Below are 27,480 nucleotides of genomic sequence, written 5' to 3'. Positions count from 1 at the left end.
TTAAAGACCTCCCCTGGGGCAAAGATCCTTAATAACCTACTCTAGAGTCCAAGCAATCAAGTAGCCTTTGACAAGACTGGAATGAAGCATTAATTCCAGGGTCCTTACTACCTTAATATGTTTTGTACAAACAACTGTTTCTCCCCAAACAAGAGCATCACATCAACAACAGAAAAGGAACATCTGAAATAGAAACCCATGTCATACAAAACATTATTCTTATTCACCTGACTCCAATTCTCTCAAACTCAGTGCAAAATAGTCCAGGGTGGCATTTTGTGTTGTTATTTTATTTTTACAAAGATTTGTATACTTCTTTGCATTTAGACTAAAATAACTGGTGTTGCTTTGTGTTGATTCAAGGCCAGACTGGGCATTTATTTCAATCCTTCACTAAAAATACATATTTTCAAGTTTCCCCTTACAATCCCCTTTTCTGTGGTTTTGTTTTGAGTGTTTGTGGTATACCTGCATATGCCTCACTCCCTGAAGACTTTAAATTATTGTCAACTAATCTCCACAAGCTGGATCAATGTCTTCAACTAGGCAAAGAAAATACCACATGAATAATACCTATATTTCAAAACTGAACTGACTTACAATAGCATGTATTTTTTCCCTAAGCCACCATTTAACTTGTTGCTGCCCCATCTATGTACTAGGTGTTGCACATCAGACAAAAACCTCTTCTACGGATGGTTAGCATAAAAGTCTATTGAAATTCAGTATATAATGAATTTAATATTAAGAAAAAGCAACTACAACACAGTAACTGAAGCAAAGAAAACAAAACCAAAGCGGTTCAATGAATACTGAGAAAGAGCAGAAAAGCTTCAAGTTCTGAAACCTCACACAAAACTTAAATGACAAACTTCCGAATCATTTTTGGTACCTCTATCTCTTTTCTATTGAAGAAAAAAAAAAATGTCTGTGTATGTAACATGGTCATTGCTTCCAATGAGCTAATCTGTTCTCATGGCTGATTTCTGCCTCCTAAACTGAACAAGGAGTAAGACCATCTCTGCCATTCTTTTGCAGAATTTATTATACACCCTATATATATAGAATGTATCTTAAAAACCAGTTGCCTAGACAGAAGACACATCATCTACTAAATATAACTTTCACAAAGGCCTGATAGGTTTTAAGTCTACAATTTAAGCATTTAAAGATGTATTAGCTACAGTGACTCTTTAAAAAGGCTATTTGACATTTCCTCACGATTTCTAAAGTGTGAAAAGTTTACTCTTGATTATTTATTCATTAGAAGAGAAAGAAAGAGAAGCCAACTGCATTTTATGGCATATGCTTTCAAGCTAATCTTTGCAACCATGAAGAGCTTCAGAGTTTGTAGCTTTCATTTCAGACAGTTGCAAATGAAAATCTGTATCCAGGCATTCGTATCATGTTCATCACAGTACTATCTGGGCAGCTTACATAATTATATTATTCCAGCTGATACTGTAAATATTGGCTCTCTCTAGTATTACTTTTTCTTTCATTTCCAACTGCACCAGCTATTACAATATAAAGTTATGGGAATACTCTAGTGAAAAGATGTGTCTTACATTTTGTTTCGACAATATATGTTATTGTCACAGGCACATGACAACAGATTCAGGTGATGAGTTGAACAAACATTTAACGAGCAAAGTCAATTCTCATGTAATTTTCATAGTAGTAACAAAGAAAAAAAATCTAGAGTTTTTTAAATGAGGTCATCTCAGGAACACACAGTACAAGGCATGAAATCCAGAAGACTTACTATGGCAGTATAGTAATACTTCAAGAAAGTACTCTGGTAATAGGCTAATTATAGATTCCTGGGCACTTATGCACTAGTCCATTTTCTTCTGTCTTTTGGTCAAATTTAGAAGTTTATTTTCAATACTCAGATTTTTTTTTTTTTTTTTTTTTTTTTTGCCAGTGCCTAGATCTGAGCAGAACTTTATAATATACAGACCATGGCTTAGTTAATGTAGTGCTTGCTGAATTGTTCCACTTCTTAAAAGCCTGATCAAATGAGGAATTGTACTGTATATGGATGACCAAGGAAGAACAAAAAGTGACATTCCCTTCCTTCATTCTGGTTACTGAAATTTTGCCAAAGCCTCCAGCACTTGAACTTAAAAACATGATAGTTACTTGCTGCTCTGACTAAGTCTACTCATACTAAAGTTACATTCACAGCAGGAATGCAACGTGAAAGCTATGTTTACCATCTAGGAGGTTACCTTTCCAATTACTATTCAAGCGTTCCACTAAGATTCCTGCTCAAACGGTATGCGTATGTGCATGTGGGTCTGTTTTCAATTGAAGTGGATTGAGAACAATTCTACCTGATAAATTAAAAGAAATAAAAATAAAGTTAATGACCTGGCAGCAGCAATGCTTAAGCAAACAAGTTATGCAAACACAAAACAGCTATCCTTTGCTTTAAAAAGTTACCATAAAGTTTAAACAAAAAGGCATTTGGATGAAAGTTTGTGATTACTATATAGCAACGTCCATTAACTTAGTTTCAAACAAAACTTGAACTCCAGGGTACACAAACCCAAGAACGCAACACTTGATCACTGGAACAGCAATTGTTCCAACAGGAAATATGTTACCTACTAAGTCTCAGGATAACGTGCATGTTTTTAAGTTGCATCCCAGGCATGGCTCAAGTCATCTTAACACCTTTCTCCTCCTGTATGCAGCTTACAAGACCATTGCTTAGAGTACCCACTTTAGATGGCTCCAGGACTCCTTTTCAAACTATAAATGCAAGATATTTAGCCCCAGAAAAACAATAGCTAGCATATCCTGTAGAGGAGGTATCGGAACCTACTTATTCATCTTCAGAAATGGCCCTTGAGAGGACAACACCACTCAATGTTTATCAGGTCTTGCTCCTTCTCTCATCAGACCCACTCTAGCTTCAGCCTATGGAAACAAGTCCAAAAACACCATGCCAAGGTTTTTCATCTGACCCTGACTGGTGCTGGTTTCAAGCACCAGAGGCTTCAAGGCCCCAGAGGTTTCAAGCTAAGATGTACTTGAGGGGAAGGAAGCATACACAACTACATTGTTACTCAAGATTGCATTGGCAGCTGAGAAAAAGAAGGGAGAAAAAAAGGTTCTTAAATCTATGGTGCAAGTCAGTCGCTTTGAAGAACAAACTTTGAGACTGGAAAAGAAGCTAGAGATGGAGAAAAATGGAAATAGGCAGGAGAAAGTGGAACGAGCAGATGTGGGAAGTTAAAGCAATAGAGATAAATCTAAATGTCAGGTGTCAATAGCTTATTAGATGCTTGGTTTTCTTCTCAACTTTGTTTTGGAGTCACAAACCTACATATTTGTTGCCATGCTGAAGCCAAATTGCTCACTAATATAACGTCCAAGAACATATTCCATTTCTCCAATTGTGGCACTCTTTTGTGCTGGGATACTGAGCTCTTCCATCAAATCCAGCAACCCAGTACATTGGTAATTCCCAAAGAGCTACAGAATACTGAGCATCATAGACTACACATGGAAGTCACATCTGCCAGCAGTCTACACTAGTCAGGAGAGCACACTAGTGTGGCACACTAGCAGGGAGAATGCCTACCTACATGGGAGAGTGCATACAGTCACTAGTGAAACTATTACACTTCAGTGCCAAGACCAACCTCAGAACAACTCTAACTGTATAATTTTCCTCTTAGTCCATTGGTTCCCTCTTTTTCAGCTCAGTTTCTTTCCCACCTTGTATTTCTGTGACAACCTTCTTCAGCTTTTCTAACAGTTTTCATTGGACAAATGATTTACTGAAATCAGGACAAAAAAAGTGTAATTTGATTTATCTAAGAAAATCAGTCATTGTATCAAAAATATGACGTTCAACTTGCACAGTATTTTCATCTACTCAGAGTTGAGATGATCCTATTTGAACCCCATTGAACAGTGTACCACTTCTTCAGCAATAATAACTCTCTGCACTTTCTAACTATTAAGACAAAAATTATCTGCACCGCAATAGCACAAAATACACGCTTAAAATTATCTCATGCATTAACCACAACCAGTCAGCATTGCAGATAACCCTGAACAAGCAATCAGTATCACAGAAATACTGCAGAAGATAAAGTCTACCTTGGAGAACAGTACTGTTTCCAGCAATGCTGTACTTCCATGTGGAGCCTGGATGCCAGTCAGTCATTTAAGGATGGTTTAAGTGGATCAAAGCAATGCAGAAATTACACACAAATCTCCTCCTTTTCAGATGTAGGAAGAAACTTGTATACTTTGGGTAATTTTTCTAATCCATTAGAAGGCAATTTGTATCCCAACTGTCTCTAGCTGGCAGGGAGCATGGGGTACATCTAGACCTTCAAGAAAAATACTAAAGAAATTAATCTGTGGTTTTAAGAGTTAATTGGCCAGCACTGGCTAGGCCACTTTGCTGCCTACAGAGATCACATTAGACACACAAGCTCCAAAAGTACAGTGTATGGTTTGGATTAGCACTGCTCAGGTTGGCTGCTCTCCCCTGGCTTCCTTCCCTTCTGCTCTGACCAAGTAGAAAAAATTTTAAAACCCCACAATATATATCCAGCTCCCTTTCTATTACATCTTATCCCCGGGCCTGAATAAAACACACCTTAACACACAAAGTCCTTTATCTTGCTCCCTCTTTTTACTGTACCTACATGATACTTAATAAAAAATAGCAAGCGATATGAACTAAACCACTTCAGTAACAGGTAGTGAAAGAAAAGCAACATAAGAATCTCCTTCTGAGCATTTTTATTCATGAGCCTTTTTAAAGCCTAAACATAACTAAAAATACATATATTTTTTTAATACAAAATTAAAATGGATTCTGTTCTTTGGGGTCTTGGGGGTTTGCATGTGGTGGGGTTTTTTTGTCTGGTTGGTTGGTTTTTTTGAAGGCATGGTGTTGGTTTGTTTTTTTGAAGTGTGAACTAAAACAGAAATAGAAAACAAAACAAAAAAACCCCTGCAGAGTAAAAAGTTACAAACCCATACGTTGAAAATGAAGGAACTGATCTTTAGAAAGAGCTCAGCATCTGCTACTCTTATTCTCTCAAGAGATCAAGCCAAAAAGATTTGAGAAGTTTTTATTGCCAGATCTAAATTTCATTCCACAGTCACTGGATCAGGTCTTTAATCCTTTACTTAACCACAAAGAACTGTGCTGAGGAGTTTAATTCTTCCAAAACAACTGATAATATCCTAAATGTTGAAAGCAGAGTACTTTCCAGTATAAGCCAAATCCTGCATGTTTTGCTTTTAAGTAAATGCCACAGCAGATGCAAAACCAGTAGGATTCACACCGATGTTTTCTAGGAAAGGAGAAAATCTCCAAAAAACACAACCCATGCTTTAGAAGTGGCAGACAATTAAAGAAACAGTTTAATACTTGTACTGAATTAAACCGCATTTATAACATTGTGTGTGTATGTTTAATTTACTGATTTAGGATTTAAGATTCTTATATTTTATCACCTACATATTTTAATATGTATTATGAACTGCCTTTTCATGATTTTATCAGTTACATTTAATTGATTCTCCCCCAACCCAATTTTCTGAACTGCCCTTCTTCACAGCATTTCAATGAAAAGATAATGTTCGAGGCAAGCTAGACTTCTTCCCCAGCAGATGAACTGTAGCATTTTAAAGGCTGTTTATATCAGCATTCGGCAAGAAAAATCCAAGAAGCATTGGAAAAAAACAGATGTAGAAACAGCATTCAGACATACTCTCAAAATTTAGCACGGGTTCTATCTATTTGCAGTGCAAAAACCAGTCAAGACATGCTGAAATTTGGAAGGGGTATATTATGATGTCCAAAGAACTCAAAATGATAGTGGTAAAAACTCATTTAAGATTTCACCGTGAAAGTCCACATACAAGTGCCTTCATGATCCAATTCAGTGGGGTTTGATCCAAATTCATTTTCTTTAATTTAATTTAAACATTCTCTGACAAGACTTAACCGTGCAACTCTGTGATTGTGCACAAAGTCCTTGAATACACTTACTACATTTATATACTAAGGCTCACTAATCAGCGGTCTTGGAACATCAGATAGGCTGAAGTACTCATGTGGGCAAAATCAGATATATCTGTTACAATTTGAATAGCTACAGTGGTTTGAAGGAAATAGTCTTTCAAATAGTATTTGGGTTATTCTGTCAGACATTGGAGAATTTTTTTGGTGGATGAGCCATAAAAACTACAGAATGTTTGCCAAAAAACAAACCAAGGTTACCTAGCCAACAAAGCAGCTTAAAAAAATAAACTCTTCTCATAGGGTGGAAGTATACGAAGCCATGAAGCTTCTCAGTATCACACTTAAAAAATGATGCTTCTTAGAAGTTCATAAAGTCAATATAATTTGACAGCAAACAGGTCCTTGCCAAGACAGAATCCACTGCTGGTTTCAAACTGACACTCTCATTTACTAGGAGACTTGACTAGATAAACAGAAGCAAGTTTCTCACATTTTTTGTATTTGATGTCTCCAGTGACCTCTTGAAAGTATATCAGAGTACTGAAACACCTGAATGACTACTCTTCAACTACAAGAGAAGCACTTCATAAACACACTTGCAACTTTTGAGACTGAAATGCTCAACATTAATAATAGCAATTGTCTACTGCAGACCTCAGGGATGGTGAAGGTTGGACCTGGTATGAATATTCCTCTTCCCCTCTAATAACAGTTCAACCACACCTAGCAGATCAAAAATCTGACAATGTCTAAAGAGGCACCTCCCAAGGTCAGTCCAATGATTGGGTGTCCACATGATTTATTACAGAACAAATAACTTTGTACTATATTACACCAGAAACATTATGCAGCTTCAGCATACAGCAAAAATCCCCACATGATGCCCTACAGAAAAATGTTAATGTAACCGTTTACCAATAACGCAGCTACTCAGCCTTTGAGGCACTCATGAACTTCTGACAAAATGCACTACAAAACGGCAGCATACTGTACTTTATATAGGCTCCAATGAAGCTATTAACCTCCACCAGGCATTCAGCTTGCATCAACTTGCTCTAACATTTGTCAGTAATTACATTAAACAGAACAGATAGGAACTTGAATATAAAGCAAGAAAAGTTTCTACTTCTTACAAGTCCTGAAAAAAACCAACAGTGGTCTTTGTACTTGGCTGCCATGTACATGCTTTGTGGCTGCTATACACCTGCAGCGCTTGATCACAGGTGAGGCAGTGCCAAGTCAACGCTTTCAGGATGACCAGATTTATATCCATTAACTGTGTACATCTATCTCTGCCTCCTTACTCAATTCAGACCTGACCTCTTCTATGATCTTTCACAACTCTTAAGACAGAGAGAGTGATTCTTATTAACCAACCTGGAACATTTTCTGTGCCCTAAAACACCTTTAAAGGAATATTAACATATTATCATCTGTTTTACCCAATCTTCCAGTATTTCTAATGTGCTTGCAACTGTGCAATCCAAAGCTAGAATCACTAACACTGGGCAGAAGGAAGACCACATACCACACAACATTTTGCATTACTTTTCACACAAGGATTTTTTTGTTTTGCTTTGAGACAACCAACGATAAGAACAAAAGTCCTGGTTCTTACCTGTTTTTTTCCTTCTAAGTAGATGCTGTTCTTAAGCTACTATGATTATTTTTTTTCACCTGGATAAGGAAGGCAAAGAGACTTCTCCCCTACTGAAAAAAACACTTTCCTTTTTCAATTAAAGCATGCTATAAAAAGACACAGCAGCACTAGAATTTGACATCCATGCTCACTTAAACTAAATTCACTAGACAAAATATACTTAGATAAATATTTCAAAGTTGTTATCGCCAAACCTATCAGTAAAATAAAATGAATCTATATAAAAAAATCCTTACTATTCAAACTCCAGGAACTTTTATAAAGCAGAAGTAAAAACGTCACGAGTTGTTACAGTTTATAAACTGGAAGACTGTAGAGATGGAAAGACCACTGAAACAATCTTAAAGGACATTCACAATTCTGCCAACACTATGTTTTTGCTGCAGAAAACCTAGGTTCATGCTCTTCAAGGTGGATTTCAAGTGCTAGTGAGCAAATAGTACTAACTCTATTGGACAGTGAACTGTTTGCTGTGTCAAAGCTTTTTGCCAAACACGTATATATAATTTTTCTTTTTGCTATATGGATAATCAACCCCAGATGGCAATTTACATAGGCAACAGCATAAAGGAATCCATGCACTGCTGGTGCTCTCAGCCTCAATCACAGCAAGCACGGGCGTTTGAGAATGTCACTGTTTATTTTTAATTGCTGTGTCCCTCCTTTGTGCAGGTTCAAGCGGTCAAAGATGTCGAAGTCCATTAGCAGAACTGGAAGGTGATGCCACTTCATTTGGTGAGAGGGTTCTTCAAATTTAAAAAGCAGCTGGTTTGTAATGTCCCTAAATGCCCAGTGGGCACCAGCTGTCAATCTCAGTTACCACAGGGTCAGGGCAAAAAAAGGTCAGAGAGAGTCATAAACCACAATGTGTTGTGAAATGTGCTTCCTCCATTACCTTGTAGGCCTGAGAAAGGTTTGACCTTTTGTAGGTATCCTAACCCAACTCTGCATGATGCTAGCAGGGGTAAGTACAACACAACTCATAACTTACAAAAATTGCTTCCTTTTACTGCGTCTTGGTTTCCATACCTGCACAATACAAACATGAATAGTCACAAGATGCTAGTGGCAAAAAAAACAAAATGCAAAACTCCGCCCACCACTATTACCACTCAGAGGTATGGACACATCTTCTATTTCACACAAGGCAGTGGAAGGATTAATTCACTAACAGCAACTGAAAATCACTAAAACTTTGAGGGAAGTTGTTAATGCCATAGAAGCCAAGTGATCTGCCTTGTCTTTGTCAATGACCTGTTTATCTGCTAACTTGCATTTCACTTCACTGCTCCCCCAGTCACTCGCGAAGAAAGCATCTTTTAAAGCCCCGCTTAAAGCCTTTCCTATTGTCCTTTCAAACAGCCATTTGCAATATGCAAGTTATTCACTATTTTTATCATTTTCCCCTTCATACAGATTCTCCAAGAGCAGACTAATTCCTAAATATATTTGTCCAAAACATTCTTGGACTATACATGAAGAGCTGAAGAGTCATTTCCAGATATAATCTGGTTATGCATTCTTTCTTTGCAAGAAATAATTACTCTGCTCTGTCTCACCCCCATCTCCCAGAGCGCAAAGCGACAGGAAGTTTGGCCAGTGCTATGCCAAAAGGAAAGTAGCTAACTAGCTATGCAAGGCCCCTGTTGGGCAGGAGCCATCACTCAGCACTCATCAGCCTTGGACTCCTAACTACTTGTCCCTCCTTGGACCCCTTGTGCAGGGAGGCCCAGGACAGCAAGCAGGACAGGACAGAAAAGGGAGGGAACACTGGCAAGGGGAAAGCAGGAGAGGTTGAAACCAGAGCTACAATCCCAGCAAAGCATATTTCCTTGCAGGAATTACAAGCATGACTCCCAGAATGAGCTGCATGCTGCAAATGAGAGTATGGGCAGTGAGGAACTCTACTAGGAAAGCAGACATGACAGGGTGCATATCATGCAAATCACTCTTACGCAAAGGACAACATGATATAAACTAGATGGCCACAGGTATCACAGAAAAGGCTGACCAAAAATTAATTGTCAGCTATCAGCAAAATATTTCAGGTGAAGTCAGAATGCATCACTTAAGTCTTTCATTTGCCAACAAAGTACAGGAAAAAATGAGAAGCAGCATGTTTGCTCAATGAAAGAATAAGATCCTGATAGTAATACAGCTTGAGGACAATACTGACAGCACCAAAAAGGTCCCATCAAGGCTTGTTCAGCCAAAAGCTGCCTACTTTCAGAATGTACCCAGCTGGGTCCACTTTAAGTGGCAGCTGCAAAACACTCCACAAGTCTTGACTCATTTTGGGCAATTAATAAAAAGGGAAAGTCAGAGCAGTCCAAATCTGGTGAAATAGGCTTCACCTGTTCCAAGCATAAAGTCACCTTGTTTTCTTTTTAAGGATGAATATATTTTAAGGAAATAAAAGAGTAACAACAGTTAGACAGTTTAAAGGCCATTGAAAGGCCTCTTGACTTTCTACAGGCTCTCTAAAAAGCCCAACCACAGCCAGCCACCTACTGCATCCCAGCAGTTCTCCCAGAACATGCTGACATCAATTAAAGCCCCAGCAAACAAAAAGAATGTACATCAAGCATTTCACTACCCTCTTCTTGTGATTTCCTTCAACTTCAAAACATCTCGGGAAGCCTACCTACCCAGATTCTTTTACAAGCCTTCTCACTGCAGCATGTCTCAAATGAAAGTAATCTCACTCACACCTTGTTCAGTCCTTGGGCACATCCTATCTCATAAACGTGCCCACCTTGCTTTTCTGAATTTTTAAGTCTTAACATGCTAATCTAGGTCAGTCTTCTCTCCCCTTCATTCAACTGAAATTGAGCAGGAAACTTTACTGGCTGCCTTATTTAAAAATCTCTATGTCTCTTCCTATTACAAGCTGGCTTATAGTAGAGTACGAAAAAAAACCCAACAACAGACACTGAAAATAATTGAATAATTTCAGACTGGAAGAGAACACTCTCTTCTTTGTTGAGTGTCTCTTTCCATCAGGAAAACTGAGGGGAGTAAAAATGAGAGACTCACCTTCAGGGCAGGAATCTCCACATTGTCACCAAGGCTAACAGACCCAGAAAGAATAGTCCCTGTCATCACTGTGCCTTGACCCTTGATCGAGAAACAGTGGTCGACTGCCATGAGGAAGTGTCCCGAGGGGTCTCTTGATGGCAGGTAAGCCTGAGACTTCAGGACCTGGGGGGGAAGAGGAAAAAAAAAACAAAACCAAAAAACCAAAGATAAAAGCAGCACCATGCCTGGGTGAAAAGTCATGACAGCCATACAGCAAAAGGAAGGCAAGCGAATGATTGATTGAACAAGCTTGCAGTTTTACTGATTTCAGGCATCTCCCAATGAGCTTAGAACACACCAATGCCAAATTAACTGTGTGCGCCATAGAGGCAATGCACACTTAGCAGCAGGAACAGTTCAATTTTCTGCCTTAGAAAGATTTGGTGCTGCACATTTAGCTTGGTTTGCAAAACTGCACTGGTGATAAAATTGCTGCCAAACTCAATATAAACACTGCAGCAAAGCAAAGAGGGGGAGAAAAAAAATCCTGTACAGCGCCCCCCCCCCTTTTTCCCCCCTCTCAAAAGTACAATTTTACAGTGCATTTTGCTACTTCAGCTTTTTTGGATTTTGTGAAAATGAACTTATATACAGATATTAGTGCCCCATAAAGCCCATCCCTGCCTCCCTCACAGAAGAACTATTATACTGGGTTAAGTTTTCAAAGTCAACTTCCCCTTCAGATTTCTGTTAACACTTCTTGAAGGATCAAACCACTAAGAAAAATAGCTACATTAAGTACTATTTTCTAGAGAAATTCTCCAAGTTTAGGATTTCTGTTTTGCTGACAAATACCATGTTTCTTAAAATATATCATCATAGAGAGAAGACCTTAATTATAGAAATGCAGTCATATGCCCAACAGTGCTTCAGAGGAACTGGTTCACTGCTGTCTCAAATAATTTTTGATCTCTGCCTCTGTTATAACATCAGCATATAAACTTAACACTGCCTTTAATGTATGCTTTTAAGGTCAGAAACTGCAGGTTAAGCCCAAGTTGTAATGGCAGAACAATGGAGAGAGTCTCTTATCAAGGACAGAAAGGATAATACCTTGAAGCTCAATGGCAGGGCTCACACAGCATTTGCCAGCTCTTCCAATATTAGGTCTGAAAGTTGACAGAAACAGCTGCAACATGGGTATTTCCCTCAAAGGTTATAAACCTGGGGAACATCCCAGTAAATCTACCTGGAACCAGATGAAGGCAGAACTAAGGACTTTCCTATCTCCACCTCTCTAGACACTGCTGTGGGCAGCCTGGTTCTTGCTAACTCTATTCTAAGGCCATACCACACACCCTGCCATGCCCATCTCAGGTCACACATGCCTGGGAGGCAGTATGATATTCAGTGCTCAGCAGCTATGTAGAACATTCTGCCTTTCTACAAGCCAGGCTGCCCTGGGCCAGACATCCCCAGATTTGTGATGACTGGTGCTGCACCCTAACATCAGCAATTTACAAGTATTTTAAACCTGGCAGCATCCAAAGCATCCAAATCAGACCTTGACAAGTCTGCAGAGAATGATGCTTTTGTTTTAGGACTACTTTCTGCAGTCTGCAAATAACAGTGGCACCCCTCCAGGGCAAAGATGCTACTTTTTGCCTAACACTTTTTCACAGAAAGGGTGACAAGCCTACTACAAGCTACAAACTGCTCTCAAACAGCTATTTTAAGTGTCTTGCCCTTCACAGTATAAGCTTCATGCCATATAACTTCTCATATAACTTAGTTTTTTGAAAACGTGAGAATTTATTCTCTGCCCTGGCCTCCCTCCCCCCCCAAAAAAACCACCAAAAAACAATCCACATTGCTGGAACTAAGGATACCTGCGAAGCATCAGTTTGCTTGAAGTCTGTCTTGTTCATATGGGTCTGATACAATGTTAGTTATACAATCATATAGTTTTTTCCAGGCCGTACCTCATTCAGGGCACAGGGTAAAGCCAGGCCATGCTTTTCATCTTTTGCAGATGTGCAAGGCATGCAATAAGCAAGGCAGAGTATCACAGAGAAAGATAGTTTCATCATGAAGGTAGGTGGTGCTCCTCTAGAGAATGGATTCTACACTTGCTTATGCCAGAACTCCCACATATTGCCATTCTCTTAAAAATGAAACTTTCCACAGGTAATCCCTGACCATACACCTCGGACTGTCCAAACAGAAAGCCCAAAGCTTAACAGAAGCGCTAAGCGCTCACAATTGCAATCAAAATGATCTGAACACAAGCATGTCCCAAAAGAGCTCCTAGCTTCCTTAAATTTGGCAACCAAAATTAGCAAACTTAGTGGACTAAACTCCTTTGTGCCTCAGCTTCCCAACCTAAATATGAATTGAATCACTTCTACACTTCCTATATGTCTTCTGGAAGTAAATTAACTGTTTGCCAAGTGCTCAAGACCACAGTGATGTGTGCCAAAGAAAAGTCCAGGAGGAAATTAATCATTCTGAATGCAGAGCAGTATTTGAATGAAGTCACAAGGCCACACAGAGAATAATGAGAATTAAAACAAAATACAGACTACCTGCTCACTGGTTGACCCCTGTCCATCCCGTGCAAGGAATGAGGTAAGGGTCATTTAGAATAAAGAATCATGCACTTAAACACTGGATCATAATACACACACAAAGGAAGGCGACAATTCCCAACATGTATCTTTTGAGTGCCTGACTTCACAACTTTACTGTTTTCTTAACAGTGGTACAATTATAAAACAACACCTACACCTACCAAGGATTTGGCAGAATTTTAAAGCTATTTTTGTTCATTATGCTTAGTAATTCTTTACAACTTTAAAACCAATTTCAACACACATGTGATAGCTGTTTCTTAAGACACAGCTATTCAAAGGCATTAAAGCCTAGCAGTTGAAAAATGACATCCACTCTTGGGGCATGCAACCTCAACTTCTCCATTCACTGGAAGGAATCCCTAAAGAATCAGGTTCCTTAAAACTGACATTAAATGCAGGAAGTTCCTCAGCTCTAGATACTAATACAATATACTCCAAAGACTTAAGGCAAAGTTCAAGCACATTTTATTATTATATTCTTCAGCAGGTACCTCAATTAATTCAGAAACACCTAGTGGATTCTCAGACTCTGGGGCTTCTGGTCCACCAGGCTTTGCTGCAACAGCAACAATAGGACACCCACAGAACCTGAAAGAGAGAAAGACTCCCACCATTAGATCGCAGATCTCATACATGTATCAATGTAAAGTAGTTCCAGGTTCATCTGACAATGAAGGCAATGAAACTCCCTGAAATTCCTATTTATCTGCTCTTCCCCCATAGTGAATAACTGACATTTTTTTCTTGAGTTACTAGCATCTGCACTACTGGACTTCACTACAAAATTTTCAGTCCTGTTTAGTATTAGCTACTGATTCAGTTCTGTGGCAGTCAAAAGCAAGACTTCAGTTTATTTCAGAAGAAAAGGTCTGTTACCCGGTCTTACTGCAGTGGCTTTGCATTCAAGCCATTTTACCTGAAGGCTAGCACTGTTTTCAACTTTCATGAAAATAATTATAATCCTAGCTGTGGAGTCATAACCTTCAAAATGGGAGCCAAATGCAATATGGCACATGATGTCTACCTGAGTCTGCAGGCAGACTGCAAGACATGCAGACCACAGAAAGACCTAAAGCTACTGCAATCAAAGTTCATGAAACTCACAAATCTCAAACATGCAAAGGTTCAGAGTAGAGCAGCACTTCCACAGTTGACTTCAGTTTAGCTTTTCTCTTACAATCAATTTTACTCTTCAAGTCCTTAATATTCAGCAGCTTTTTTTACAAAGTCAGTTAGCAGACTTAACTTTTGCTCCCTAAAATGCCACCTAGTGTTTGAATAATCTGATAGCTTGTTTTGCCTACATTTTGGAAAGGGAAGTTAAGACTATAAATCAAATTATTACTGCATATTTGAAGAAGTCAGATTAACTATGTAAAATATATATATATATTAAAGCAATGGAATAGTAATCAGCAATAACACAAAAACTGATTGGTTCTCATAGATACTTGATTCTTATGTAACAGATTCTGACCAAAAGTCAATGTTGTAGTCATCCTTTTGACACCCACCCCCCATAGATTTTGATCTCAAAAAGAGAGTGAACTGGAGGAAAAAGACAGTGCCTTGATACAGAAAAAAGTCTAAGTTCTATAGAGGAAGCTCATTTAGTGACCATCAGTAATCAAGCATATAAGGTATTTTCTTTGTGTATATGCCGCAAGTCTGAGGCATCTAGGGACAAAGGGTAATAAAAATGTGCACTGAAAATTCATGTGATTAATCATAAAACTTTTGGAAATTTATTTTCATACAAATACTTCAGGACACTGTATTGCAATAAATAGAAATTTGTGCTGAGCCAGGTTCTTTACTCCTTTTCCCATATACCAGCACAAACTGGAGTAATCATATACTGCCTTTGGAGGCACTTCCAGACACGATTCAGCCCTACTAAAACTCTTACGCCATCACACCAATTTATTGTCAGCAGAGTTTAGACCCTGCTGGACAAAGATAAAAGCTGGCATGTGCAAAACATTATGAAAAAAATAGAAATTCCATTCATAGGGACAGTTTGCTTTTATTTTTGGTATCAATCCATGGAACAAGCAAGTTTTGATTAGGTTAAGTTTACAAGTGTAAAACTATTCAAATATACGACAGTTACTTTCCTCTGCCTATGTTTTTTTTTCCCACCTTCTATGGAATCTCCTGACAACGTTACAATAATTTCCCCAGTATCAATAGCAATACCTACTCTATAGCTGCAACAGACTTCAAAATTGCTTACTGGTATGGAATTGTGCATGCATGCCTCTGTGTTTAGAGAAATAATAATCAAGTAAACTATTCCTAGAAAAAAATTCATTGCCAAATGTTTGGAGTCAGAGGCAGCTGTCAAATGGTCTCAGCACACGCCCTGCTAATAAGAGTAGTTTAGAAATACAAAAAACAGTTAAAAAACATGCATTTGGAAATTCAAAGTAGGAAAGATGCTGTTGAGAAACAACACATGCCTGATACGCAACAGGACAGGCACTTTACAATCAAGCCCAGGTCAGCAGTGCTTTCAAAGCACCATAAAGCACAGGCTGCACATGCAAAAGCTAAATTTTTGTTACGAGAACAATACACACACATCCAATAAAAGAGCATTCCTAGGATCCAGCGCTCAAATGCGTAATTAAAACATTGTGACAGGACCATTTCTCTCCAGGTGGAATCACAGCTGTTGTGATCAGCTGATACACGTCCTTGTTTTAGAAGTGGGCAAGAGGTAAGGACCTCACAGTTAGCTTGTCAACTGTTTCAAAAACTTGCTTCCCATTCAGTTTTGACCAAGTCTGCTAATTTTCAAGACATGATGTAAAGACCCATTTGTACACCAGGATATAAAGAGAAGATTTCATTCAAACAGTGTACATAGAAGTATTTCTGAACAACAGTTTCCTTACAGAAATTTGTCTTCCTTTTATGAATATGCAACTAGAAAGGTCTTTTTTTCCAATCATTCACAACACTATCTTGGACTAAACCAAGAATGAAGTACCACCTGCAGCAGCAATTACTGCCATTCAAGAAGTAAAAACAAATTCTAAAAGAAGGTCAAAATAAAACTGAGCAGTATATTAAGATAAATTCTCTTAAAAATCATTAACTTCTTGGCACAGATGAGAAACATTAAAAAATAACTATTAATTTTAATACTGCTTAATTCACATTCTATACATCAACTTTTCAAACAACCAAATAAAATAATAAGAAAGCCATTAGACAGTTATCGCTAAATTTTTCCCAACTTTATTACCTCAGTGCTATTGCCATTGGGATTACCTGTGAATCTGATCAACAAACTCACAGCTATAAAAAATTGTTGATCCAAAATGCTTTGATATATTGCAGGCATCTCCTTTCTCCATCTCCCTAAAATGAGGGGGCAGCAACCTACAGAGAAAACCAAGCCACCCTGTATTTATTTGCCATTTGCCTTTAAATCAACAGCTGCCAGAGAGAACTGGAAGTTGTAGGATTCTAAGTTCACAAGAGAGAATTCCACTTTCTTGGTGACCTCTGTACCATTCCCAGCACAATGAATGGACCCAAGAACAGCACAGGAGCTGGAAAGACACAAAGATCTTCCTAGTCACTGTTGTGGCAGTTACATACTTGAAAAGGGACATTGAGCTACAATCACAAATAAGCTAAGCAGGAACTGCCATATCCAACCAAGCTCTACTTTTTTGGTCCTGGTGGAATTCTCTCCTCTGTACACTGAATCCTATTCCTTTGATTCTTCAAATCAAAAAGTAACCTAACAGCTACAAATGTGGGAGTCAATGTCCCCTTATGACCCAGTTTGTGTAACCACTACATAAATATTGTGTCTGTGATATCTTCCCACTTCATAACAGCTGCACTTCCACTCATGAATCTCACTGCACTTCACTCATTATGTACTTCAATTAATTTACCTAAACAGGGCTGACAAACATCATCCCAGCCAGAGCCATATTACAGTATCTAAACTTCCATCATTCTTCTCTCCCTAGTTGGGGCAATCACATTTTTCACCCTCAGTTAAGGAAAAGCCACAACACTTTCTTTTCTCTGGAGTGAAAAAGACTCGCAGATCACAACACAAGTTGCAAGCCCGTAAACTAAACCACCCATCCAGCTCCCACTCGCTGTCCCTCCCCTCCCCCCCAAAAAAGACAAAATACCAAACAAACACCTAACAGTTCTTCACCTGGATATTCTGGCTTCATTTTAACCAATCTGAACTCCAAGCAGCCTTTTAAGCTGAAAAGCTCCATTATAGGAAAACATTTCTCTATACCAAATTCAGGACTGCATTTGAGTTTCTGGTAATCTTCCCACTCTCTTCTCATCATCTTTGCTAGATGTCTCAGTATGTTTAGAAGCATGTTAGAAGGGAAATGTGCATGAAGTATTTTTGTTAAATATTTTGTTACAAGCTAGCTGTTAACATTACTGTGAACTTACTTAGTATTTTCCAAGGTCTTCTGCATTTTCTTAGTCATCTTCTCAATGGCACTTTGTCTCTTCCCCTCTGGAAGGAGATCTATTTTGTTCAGAACTACCACCATCTTCTGGCAGGCAATTTGTCCAATTACCAAGCACTCTGCTGACTGCGTCTGCATCCCTTTTGTCACATCTATTACAAGCATCATCAAATCAATAATCTGGGCACCTGGAGAAGAATTCACAGTCAGTATTGCAGCAGCATAAAAAGATTAAGGAACATTTTCTCAAATAGTTTCCATAAAAATTGCCAGAATATGTACAAATGCCCAGAAATAGGAACAAAACACAAGTCAAAGTAAGCATCAAATACACAGCTGTGTCTGAAAATAAGACCCTAGGAACTTAAGTTTTTATATGCTACCATCAGTTCATAAAAAATACGGACGCATGTGATAGGTTACATATTCCTCCATATTAACAGTTCAAGTTTAAGGATGTTATCACTGCATTTAAAAAAAAAAAAATTAAGAAAATTACCCTTGCAGCAACACAAGCATGACATTTGCCTTGATTAAAAAAGTTGATCCAAGAAGCTAAGCAAGAATATGGTACAGCCAAAGAAACACACAACAGCATCACAGACAGCTGCACACTCGGAGCAACCCCAATAAGAGCCAACTACATGCCACATAACTATGTCTAAAATCCTCAGTCCCCACCTGCTTCCCACCACTACTTCTTTCAGATACCAGAATTTGAAAAAAGTAAAAACAAGATGACCACCACCAGAAGCAGGTTCAACCCAAGTCTAAATAAATTCCTACAATCCCTCAATGTAACAATGAGGTGATTTAAATCCTGCAATATATTGACATTCTGCCCCAATTCAGATCTACGTAACTTGAATATGTACTTCATACACAGCCACAAACAGATCCAATTCTTATATCTTCAAGAAAAAGTTCCTAATTTTTAGGCAAAGTTACCTATCATGCTTATGGATTATTTTTATTTTATTCTTCAAAGTATCATTGTCATGAAACCTGAATTTCATGGATTTAAATTAGTTTTCAAGGAAGGTTTTGATGGATGTTGGGCCTTCCACTAATTACATTCAGAATTTTCCTGTCTCATTCCAGGTAACTGAAATTACTCTGAATACCAAAAAAGCGAAGTGCAACAAACTTTAATGTTGGGAAAGTTTAAACATAAAAAACTAAAACAAATCTAAAGCTGAACTACCAGAAAGTCATATGTCAAAAAACACATTTTGAAAGATGACAGAAGTTAGAAATCATGCAAAACTGCAGCATTCTTAATTTAAGTGCTTTCAGTATTTGCTTTAAGCTTTTGATCAGAAGAACAAGAAATTGATACAACTGTTCCTTGTTCCTTCGCCCTCTCCAACCTTCCTCCCACCCTGCCTTTTTTTTTTTTTTTTTTTTTTAAAGCTTTTACAATGGCTATGACAACAGCTACCCTTGTTAGTAATTCCCATGAACTCAGGATAGGAAATCATTCTGAGGTTGAAGTGCATGGGTGAATGAGTGGGTGGGAGCTACAACAAGAAAAAAAAAAAATATGGTTACAAATGACTATTTCTAACCTACCACAACTTTCATCTTGTAATAATGAATGCTAAACCCTCCAGAGCACTAGTTGGATAATTACGACACTTCCACTTCCAAAGCTCCTGCAGAATTTTCACCAATCATTTCAAATATCACTCCACAACAAAATGGAGAGACTTTATATCTTCAAAAGTATTTTTCATTTTTATTGTTTCAAGAATTGTATTCATTTAGAACTTGCTTAAATTATAACACAAGAATCATCAAGGCTATACAAAGGGCCTAGACTTTATACACCATACGGAAGTGCAGATCTAAAGGACAGAAAGCAGGGGGAATGAACAGCATGAAAATAGTTCAAGTAGGACAAAACACTTAATCAGAATGCATGCACTTTTGTGAGTACATACAGCAGGGTTTGTTTATTTAAATTTAATACAATACCCATATTTTGTATTAAACTATACCACACAGTAATTCTCACTACACAGGTGACATCCTTAAAATGAATAGGAATTAATAAATAAAACCAAACCATGAAGTCAAAATGATTATCAATACTATAAAAAGTGCATCTAGTAAAATAACAACACTGTAGCTTAAGTTTTGGCTAACCGTGTTATGATTACCAGAGCACAGCAATCCTTATGCTCCAGAATTAAGCCGAAGTAACCAGATCCAAATATGGCCTTGAAAAGGGTGGCTGATAAGAGGCATTATATATGGTGCGGCATCTCTTCCCTCCAACAGGAGGGAAAATCTGCACTGAAACTGTCATATGCAGTTTCAGTACAAGGGCCACTATCTTGAAACACTAAATCAACTGCTTTGAATACATTTGTTATAAAGCAAATACTTGTAATTGCTGTATTTATGAATTTATTAGCAACACTTTAAAAGAGCCATAAAAATCATCAGCCCAGTTGCTAAAAGGTCAAGAGTGTCTACCTTGGGACATTTCATAGCAAAGAGAAGATGAACAAAGGAAAAATAACTGTACAGTCCCTGGAAAAACGCCATAAACACCAGAAAATATATCACAACACTCCAGACAAAAATATATTACAAGTCAAGGAAACAGCAGCATACCCAAGTTTGCAAATATGTGTCTCAGTACAACTATTGTGCCTCCTCCAAAGCCTTAACGTGCTGACTGGCCACAGTTCATAAGAGATGTTGCAAGATGGAACAGAAAGCACGGCAGGGGGAGAGCTGGCACCCAGGCAGGGTGGGAAGCTGCTGCCCTTCAACAGAGTCATGGAACCAAGGGAAAGATCAGGACAGCATTGACAGAAATATTTTAACTGCGTTCTCCCTGAGGCATGAGGATGTTTTGTACTCGTCTACTCACACATATCAAGACATGAAGGCTCAAGTTTACAGGACCCTTGGGTAACAAGGCAAAAAAAATAATGCTGAGATTTAGTTCCTCAACTTTCTTCTTTAAGCTGTTTAATAAACCATCTTTGACAATTCACCTTCTTCCCAATCTCTCAATCTTCTAGACAGTTTTACATTTTGTTTTATTCTAGAACCCATTTCCTTAGTTGCCCTTCATCCATGCATAATAGTTCATTAAATACTAAAATGAAATAACCTAGGGAAGTCAAAACGAAGTGCACAGGGATTCACAAATGTAATGTTTCTAATCAGGAAAGTTGGCAGGTCACAGGTAAACTATAAGCCCCGCCCCCCTGAACGTGGAACATCTCATTCACTATACTTTTTCCTCATAGCATGTAAATAGTAATAGCAGACTTACAATATGTTTAACTTCATATTCACTATTTAAATAATCTCTATCACACTAGTAATCAATCAACTCACTACCATGTTGGATTTCAGTCAACAAAAGGAACAACACTCCTGAAGAATTTTCTACAGCAGAGCAAAATTTAACTAGGAAAGGTGAAGTGAGGATGGATTATAAGGGTATTCTCACATACATAATCTCACCTGGAAAGACCTTTTAATTGAGGCATAAAAATATTACAGCCATACCAAGCGAACACTCCAAAACCAATAACAAGAACAAAACAAGGTGACAATATCACTCAAACCTGCACTATCTGACCACAGAATGCCTGCCATGGGCTCTTGTGCAAAATGGAACACACAAAAAAAGAAGTTAAATGCTTTGCTTTTTCTCAAAAAAGGAGACAGGATATGATCCTACACAGTTAACAAGAGCAATATGGAAGAGATGAGTGTTCCTTGAGCCCTCAAAGCAGGCAAATGGCTTGAAATTACTCTGAATGAAGCAGAGGCACAAAGAACAGGTCTGCATATAAGGAAGCACAACAATCAAGAAAAATATTTTATCTGCATTGAAGCAGGTCATACAGAATCAACGATAAACTAAGGTATTCAAACAATTTCCCCTACAGAAAAAGACAAGGGTGTAACCTTTTATTTGCTGTTTCATCTATGAAAGAGGTGTTCAAGAACATTTGGAAAGACAGAGAGCCCTCCTGACATGTGATGTCTCACTGCTTGAAAACGAAAGATCAACTATTGGAGTATCCTTCATGTGATGACATATAGCTCAGATGTAGCCTATAAAAAGCAAATGAAACAAACTAGTTGTCATCAGAAAACACAAGGGGCTGGGGAAAGATGGGAATTATATTGCAAGATAAGCAGCTAAACCACAGCAAAAACACAAAGTAAAGTAGATAGTCTGAGTGAAGAAAAACAAACAAGAAAGATAACACATGAACAAAGAGAATCTGGATGACAGTCAAATACAGGAAAAATGCAACAAGACCAGCAGCACAGCATCCTAGAGAAAAGGCTGCAAGAAGTGCCAGCTAAACCTGGAGACAGCAGCACTTATTTGTACCACAAAAGTGACAGGTAACACAGAACTCAGATATTAAGAAAAATACCTTCACAGAGAAGAGAAAGAAAAAGTCTAGCCCCTGCTTTGAACAATCGCATCCAACCCACTCTTGCCTCTGAATTTTGGGGAGTATATGATTATGAACAGTTGTCAGGGAAGTAATTTACTACTCTTTACTCATAGGACTAGTTGAATCAGAGATGTCAGACTATGACAAGTTTCAAAAGAGGAGGCAGCAACTCAGTTTCCCTAAACTGGCCATCATCTCCATTTCTCCAAGGGAAGAGCAAAACAGTACCACCTGCAACACATCATTCATAGCTAGCTCTCACTCTTGATCCTGAAAGAGCTCACCAACTGCTGTCTGAGTACACCAAAAAAGACAAGATGACCCAGAAGAACAGTATGCATTAAAAATGTATCGATGAACTTTTAATCTTTAGGAGAAAATTCATTGCATTCTCTGCATTTATGTTATTTAGTATATTATATCTTCAAACCTTTACTGAAATAGGAAGAAAAGCCTACCCAGAGTTCTAAGCAACAAGGCTGCAGACCTTCGTCCCCTGCATTAGATTCACTCCTTGTAAATGTGTTCGGTAGTGTCACATCCACCTTTGATTTCCATGCAGCTTATACAAATAAAGCACACTTGATTTTGCCCACCAAAGCTAAAGCAAACTCCGCAACGTTTACATACTACTATCTCACATCCTTATGCAAAAGCATACAATTAGTAAAACTAGATCTGCTATACCAGTATTCACAGGGAAACACCATGTGACTACCCAACCTACAAGCTGCATTTTTAAAAACTGTAAAGCACTATAATTGCCCTGTTTATTTTGGAACCAAACATTACGCCTTAACAAATGCCCCTCAACCCCAACCGCAGAAGCTGTTGCAGTCCTCCATGTAAATGCACAAAATACCTTCTGTTTGTGCAACCTGTTGCATGCTTATAAATTATATACCCAAACTCCCAGACTGAGCTGTGTGTAGATGGAGCCGTAGGGCAAAGCGCAACATTTACAGCAAGTTAGAGGGCATTATTAGGTCTATGGGAAAAAAACCAAAACATTCCAGCCTCTTGTGTTACTTTATCATTTCCAAAAGCTTAGTACTATTTCATTATATGTGCACTGTGCCCACTTTCAGAACCATTCAGTTATAAACTCCAAGCACTAAACTAGCAGCAATTTCATCCTTACTGAAAAAGAGAACCAAAAGGCATTTTCAATAAACAGGCAGAATCTCAATTGTTTTCGCTCCAACAAATGTAGATCAAGAATATCAGAGCATTTACAAGTACTACTATTTTGGCAACCGTAAGTTTAGTATTGCATTAGATTCCCCGTAATCCGTCAAGATAAAGCCGAATTGGCTCCAAACAGTAAAACCTGGGCTAGTAGAAGGAAGAAGAAAAGGGGGTCGAGTCCCTGTGTGAATGAGAGGGAGGTTTTGCATGACATGCAAGCACGGAACATAGGCACAGATTCCAACTCACGGCTTCTTTAAGCTACTGTGTCCCTGTCCTGTTTGCGGTAATCTTTCTAGCCGACTTTGCACAAACAGTACAACTCCTGCTCACAGGCACTGAAAGGAAGGAGAAAACGGAATCTGAAATGTAAAAATAAAATAATTGTGGGCCATGGGCTATAATTTGATTTCATGCTTTACAAGGAAATGAAAGAGGACTTCCTTAAACATACTTTTTTTTTTTTTTAAATATGCTTTTTACCATGTTAGGATTTCCTCTAGTGCAGAAGAGAAAATAGGATTGTAGAAAATGTACCGTTCTCAAGTATCATTGCTACTCAGGGGCAAAGCTCTGTTTTAATGTGCACTTCCCATTCTGGGGAAGAGGAAATTCTTCAATTAATAAACCGGGTGGACTGAGGCGAGTTTTTAAGGTTTAATCAATTTCATCTGCACATCGGATAAAAAGACCAACTATTCTACCATTTTTGCCTCCCCTATTCCCCTTTCAAAAAAATAATAAAATCAATGTTTTATTTTAAATTCTTTGAGGTTAGTATCTCCTGTCTCAGGAAATATTGTCTATATCATGCAGTGAGTATGAAACTTCCCTCTTCCTAGCCTCCCCCCCCTTTTTTTTTGTTAAGAATCTTTACTCAGAAACAACTAAATTATGCCCTGCTTTCATATACAGTAACACCTTGGGAGATGCTACAAGTCACACAGGATTTTGCTAGGTACCTTAGGGGAGGCATTGTGATGAATAAGGAAGATGTTTTACAGGACAGGAAGTCTCCCAAATTTAAACATAAGTAGGAGGTATGAGGGGAGAGAGAGACATGCACACAACTGGAGTGCATGAATTAGACATAAAGAAACCCTCTGTAAAGCAATGCAAATCATGGATCAAAACCCATACCACAGCTTTCGTTAGGGAACACTTTGAAAAGAACAGGAACTCGTGGAGTTCAAGTGTCCCACCACCGTTTCCCAGGCATGCCATTCCTAAAGATTTCAGCAGCTGTAGGCACAACCAGGGAGCTGTGCAGCTTCAAACTCTGGATAGCTTGGAATATCTCTGATAGTGAGGGTCAGACTGGCAACCCACAAGACTTCTGAACGCACAGTAAAGCTCAGAATTACATGCATTATATTTGATTTCTGAACAACAAAGAAATCACCGGTTGCACAAAGTCCCTTTAAATGAAAACCAGCCACTAAGGTCTTCCCTAAACTGAGAGCTACAAAGAAAAAGCAGGATGACCATAAGGGCATAATTCTAAGTCCATTTCTTATGTGTCAAATTAACCTATCTTTTACAGTTATTTATTTGTAATCCTGAGTTCAACTCAACTACAAATAGCCAGTGATGGAAAGAGATAATTGCTAATAAGGAATAAAAGTGTTCTTTTGCAAAAAGACCTCACACAAGAATCCACTTGGAATATACTTTATACTTCTTCTCCCAGATGAAACAGTGTGCAATATTGTCCTGAAGAGGATAAAGGCAATGAAGGCCTCTACCCTCTCCTTTGTCAAGTCATCCAAGGACCTTACTTGTTTACGTTCTATGTGTCAGAAACAAGTCTGTGTTCTTCAAAGGGAGGAAATGCCTATAATGATTAGAGTGTGTCAATAAGCTTGATTCACCATGCTGAAATAGCATGAACAAAGCTGATAAGGCCTCCATGAAGGTCACACTAAGAAAGACTGAGGCATATCTTCCAATAATTTATTATTATATGCTCTAGCTATTGCAATATTGCACATGGGAATAAGCTTATATCAAACTGATGGTTTACTGAGGAAAAAAAACCAAACAAACCTTAAAGTGAAAACTTTCTCAAAAAAAGCATTACAACACAGGAAGAAAGAAGATCAAGAGATCCTTCGCAAGACTTTAGTATGTAAGGAGTCCTGCATTGCCTTTATCATCTTCAGAGAAGTGTTGTACACATGTCATCCAGGAAGCCCTAAATGACCTTGGGAAACTTGATCTAGCTTAAAGGTGGCCAACTTAGAGATGGCTGGCCCACCTTTAAGGGGGAAAACCAGATGACTTCCAGAGGTTGCTTCCAACCTGAACCATTTTATGAGGAGACAATGCTTTAAGAGGTAACACACTTAAAAAAACAAAACCAACCAACCAACCAAAAACACTCAAGAGTGCGGAACAAGATTTGCCCATATGCATTTTCTAGGGACACCTGGAGATCTTAGGCCTAAGTAATTCATTATTATGGCAAGCTTTGGGCAGAACAACTATGCATGTAGAGCAATGATTTTTAAGTCCCTTTTCCCCCCCCTCCCCAAGTGTTTTATTCTTACTACAAAGTAAATAATACTTTGAATAAGTTTTCTCACTGCATGCTTCTGTTTATAGTCTCTGAAACATGTGTGAACTCTGTCAGACTTCTGGGTCAGGAGCTGCAATGCGAGGGGAGCAGCAGGGCGTTCCAGCCCAAAACAGGCAAGCGCAGGAGGCCTGGGCGTTGAGGTGGGGTACCTGAAAACATGAGGAAAAAAGGATACACTTGACCCTGTGACACAGACAAAAATTTAGCATTGAGCTGTTGACATCTCTCAACTTATTATTTTCCAATGACTCCCTGATTTACTTATTCGGAGAACAGTAAGGACTCACACTGCTCAGTCAGCAGCGATGGTTACAGAGAAGATTTATTCTGAGGTGTTTACTCTTCTTTGACGGAGGGAGATCAAAAGCACCAGCCTGAGAAACGTCTGAACGCTTCTGCAGTTTCCACCACTATCAAAGAGAGACCGTTACAAAACAAGGCAAGTACAGGAAGCCCTCATTATGATCTGACTAAATTCACTGGTTAAACACACATTAAGATTACATGTAGTTTTGTAAAAAATACACACAATAAAACAGAATTCTTCCTCCAAAGGCTCCCAAATAGAAATCACTATCAACAAGAGATTGCTATGGATCTTTTTAATTTAGGTAACAGAGGAATTTCCTACACTTTTCCTCCCCTCTCCCCAACACAAACAGAAGCTAACTGCACCTAACCTTCCCTCAGCCTACACATAAGTGAGAGCAGCGTAACAGGCACAGCTAAGGATACATGCTTCTACAGACAAGGAAAGGCTCCATTTTACTTTAAGCATACTTTCAGAAGCATGAGAGCAGATTTTTTTTCCCTTCACTTCCATTGTAAAGATAAAACATCCAAGTCAAAAAGGCATTTCTACCCATGTAGTTTCAAGCCAGGGCAATAACACACTTTACTTTGTTACTGCATTAATCTACATAGCTATTTGTACACAGTCAGCTACTTAGAAGCAGTCATCAGCAAAGTGGGGCATGCTGAAAAGATATTCACTCCAGCACACCCTGGTGATGGAAGGCTGCAGTTCTGCAAGCTGGCAAGTTCCTGCTCCCAGCTACGGTTCCCCAACACCGTGCTTATTCAGGTCTCCCACAGCTCACGCAGGGCCCGACGAAAGGCGAAGTTGAAGCTCAGACCAGCCAGTTCAACTCAGCAATACCAGATAGCTCTCCTCTGGATCAGTGAGGCGACCCAACTGATGCAGGGCTCCAGAGAGAGCCACAGTTGGCACAAGGGAGGCAGCAGGACCAAACAGCCAGGAGCTGCGAGAGGGAAAAAAGGAAAGAGCAAAGCAAGCCTCCTGATTCTAGGGACAGGGCGCTGCTGCAGGCCAAGTTGCTCATGAAACAGCAGCCTGAGGAATTTCAGAGAAACTTAAAGCTGTATACATGGTCAATGTATTGTCAGAAAGCATTGCAAGAAACTTAATAAGTACACATGTATTTACACAAAACTAGTGCTATTACTTCAGAAAATTATGAA

At 38.7% G+C, this 27,480-nt stretch overlaps 1 protein-coding gene across 1 annotated transcript in view; it reads right to left on the bottom strand.

Moving 5' to 3' along the window:
- Nucleotides 1–27,480, bottom strand: part of EEFSEC (eukaryotic elongation factor, selenocysteine-tRNA-specific) — a 129,622-nt gene that overhangs the window by 76,865 nt on the left and 25,277 nt on the right. The window contains exons 2-4 of the mRNA XM_010573617.1: nt 17,768–17,975; nt 13,810–13,906; nt 10,704–10,868 (exon numbers count right to left, since the gene is read on the bottom strand). Coding sequence (XP_010571919.1) covers nt 10,704–10,868; nt 13,810–13,906; nt 17,768–17,975 — 470 coding nt within the window. The remainder of the gene's footprint in view (nt 1–10,703; nt 10,869–13,809; nt 13,907–17,767; nt 17,976–27,480) is intronic.

The sequence above is a fragment of the Haliaeetus leucocephalus genome, unplaced genomic scaffold (assembly GCF_000737465.1).
Source record: "Haliaeetus leucocephalus isolate CR32 unplaced genomic scaffold, Haliaeetus_leucocephalus-4.0 Scaffold2, whole genome shotgun sequence".
NCBI classification, from domain to species: Eukaryota; Metazoa; Chordata; class Aves; order Accipitriformes; family Accipitridae; genus Haliaeetus; species Haliaeetus leucocephalus.
The sequence above is the reverse complement of the archived record's forward strand: the minus strand, read 5'-3'. Positions and strand labels throughout refer to the sequence as shown.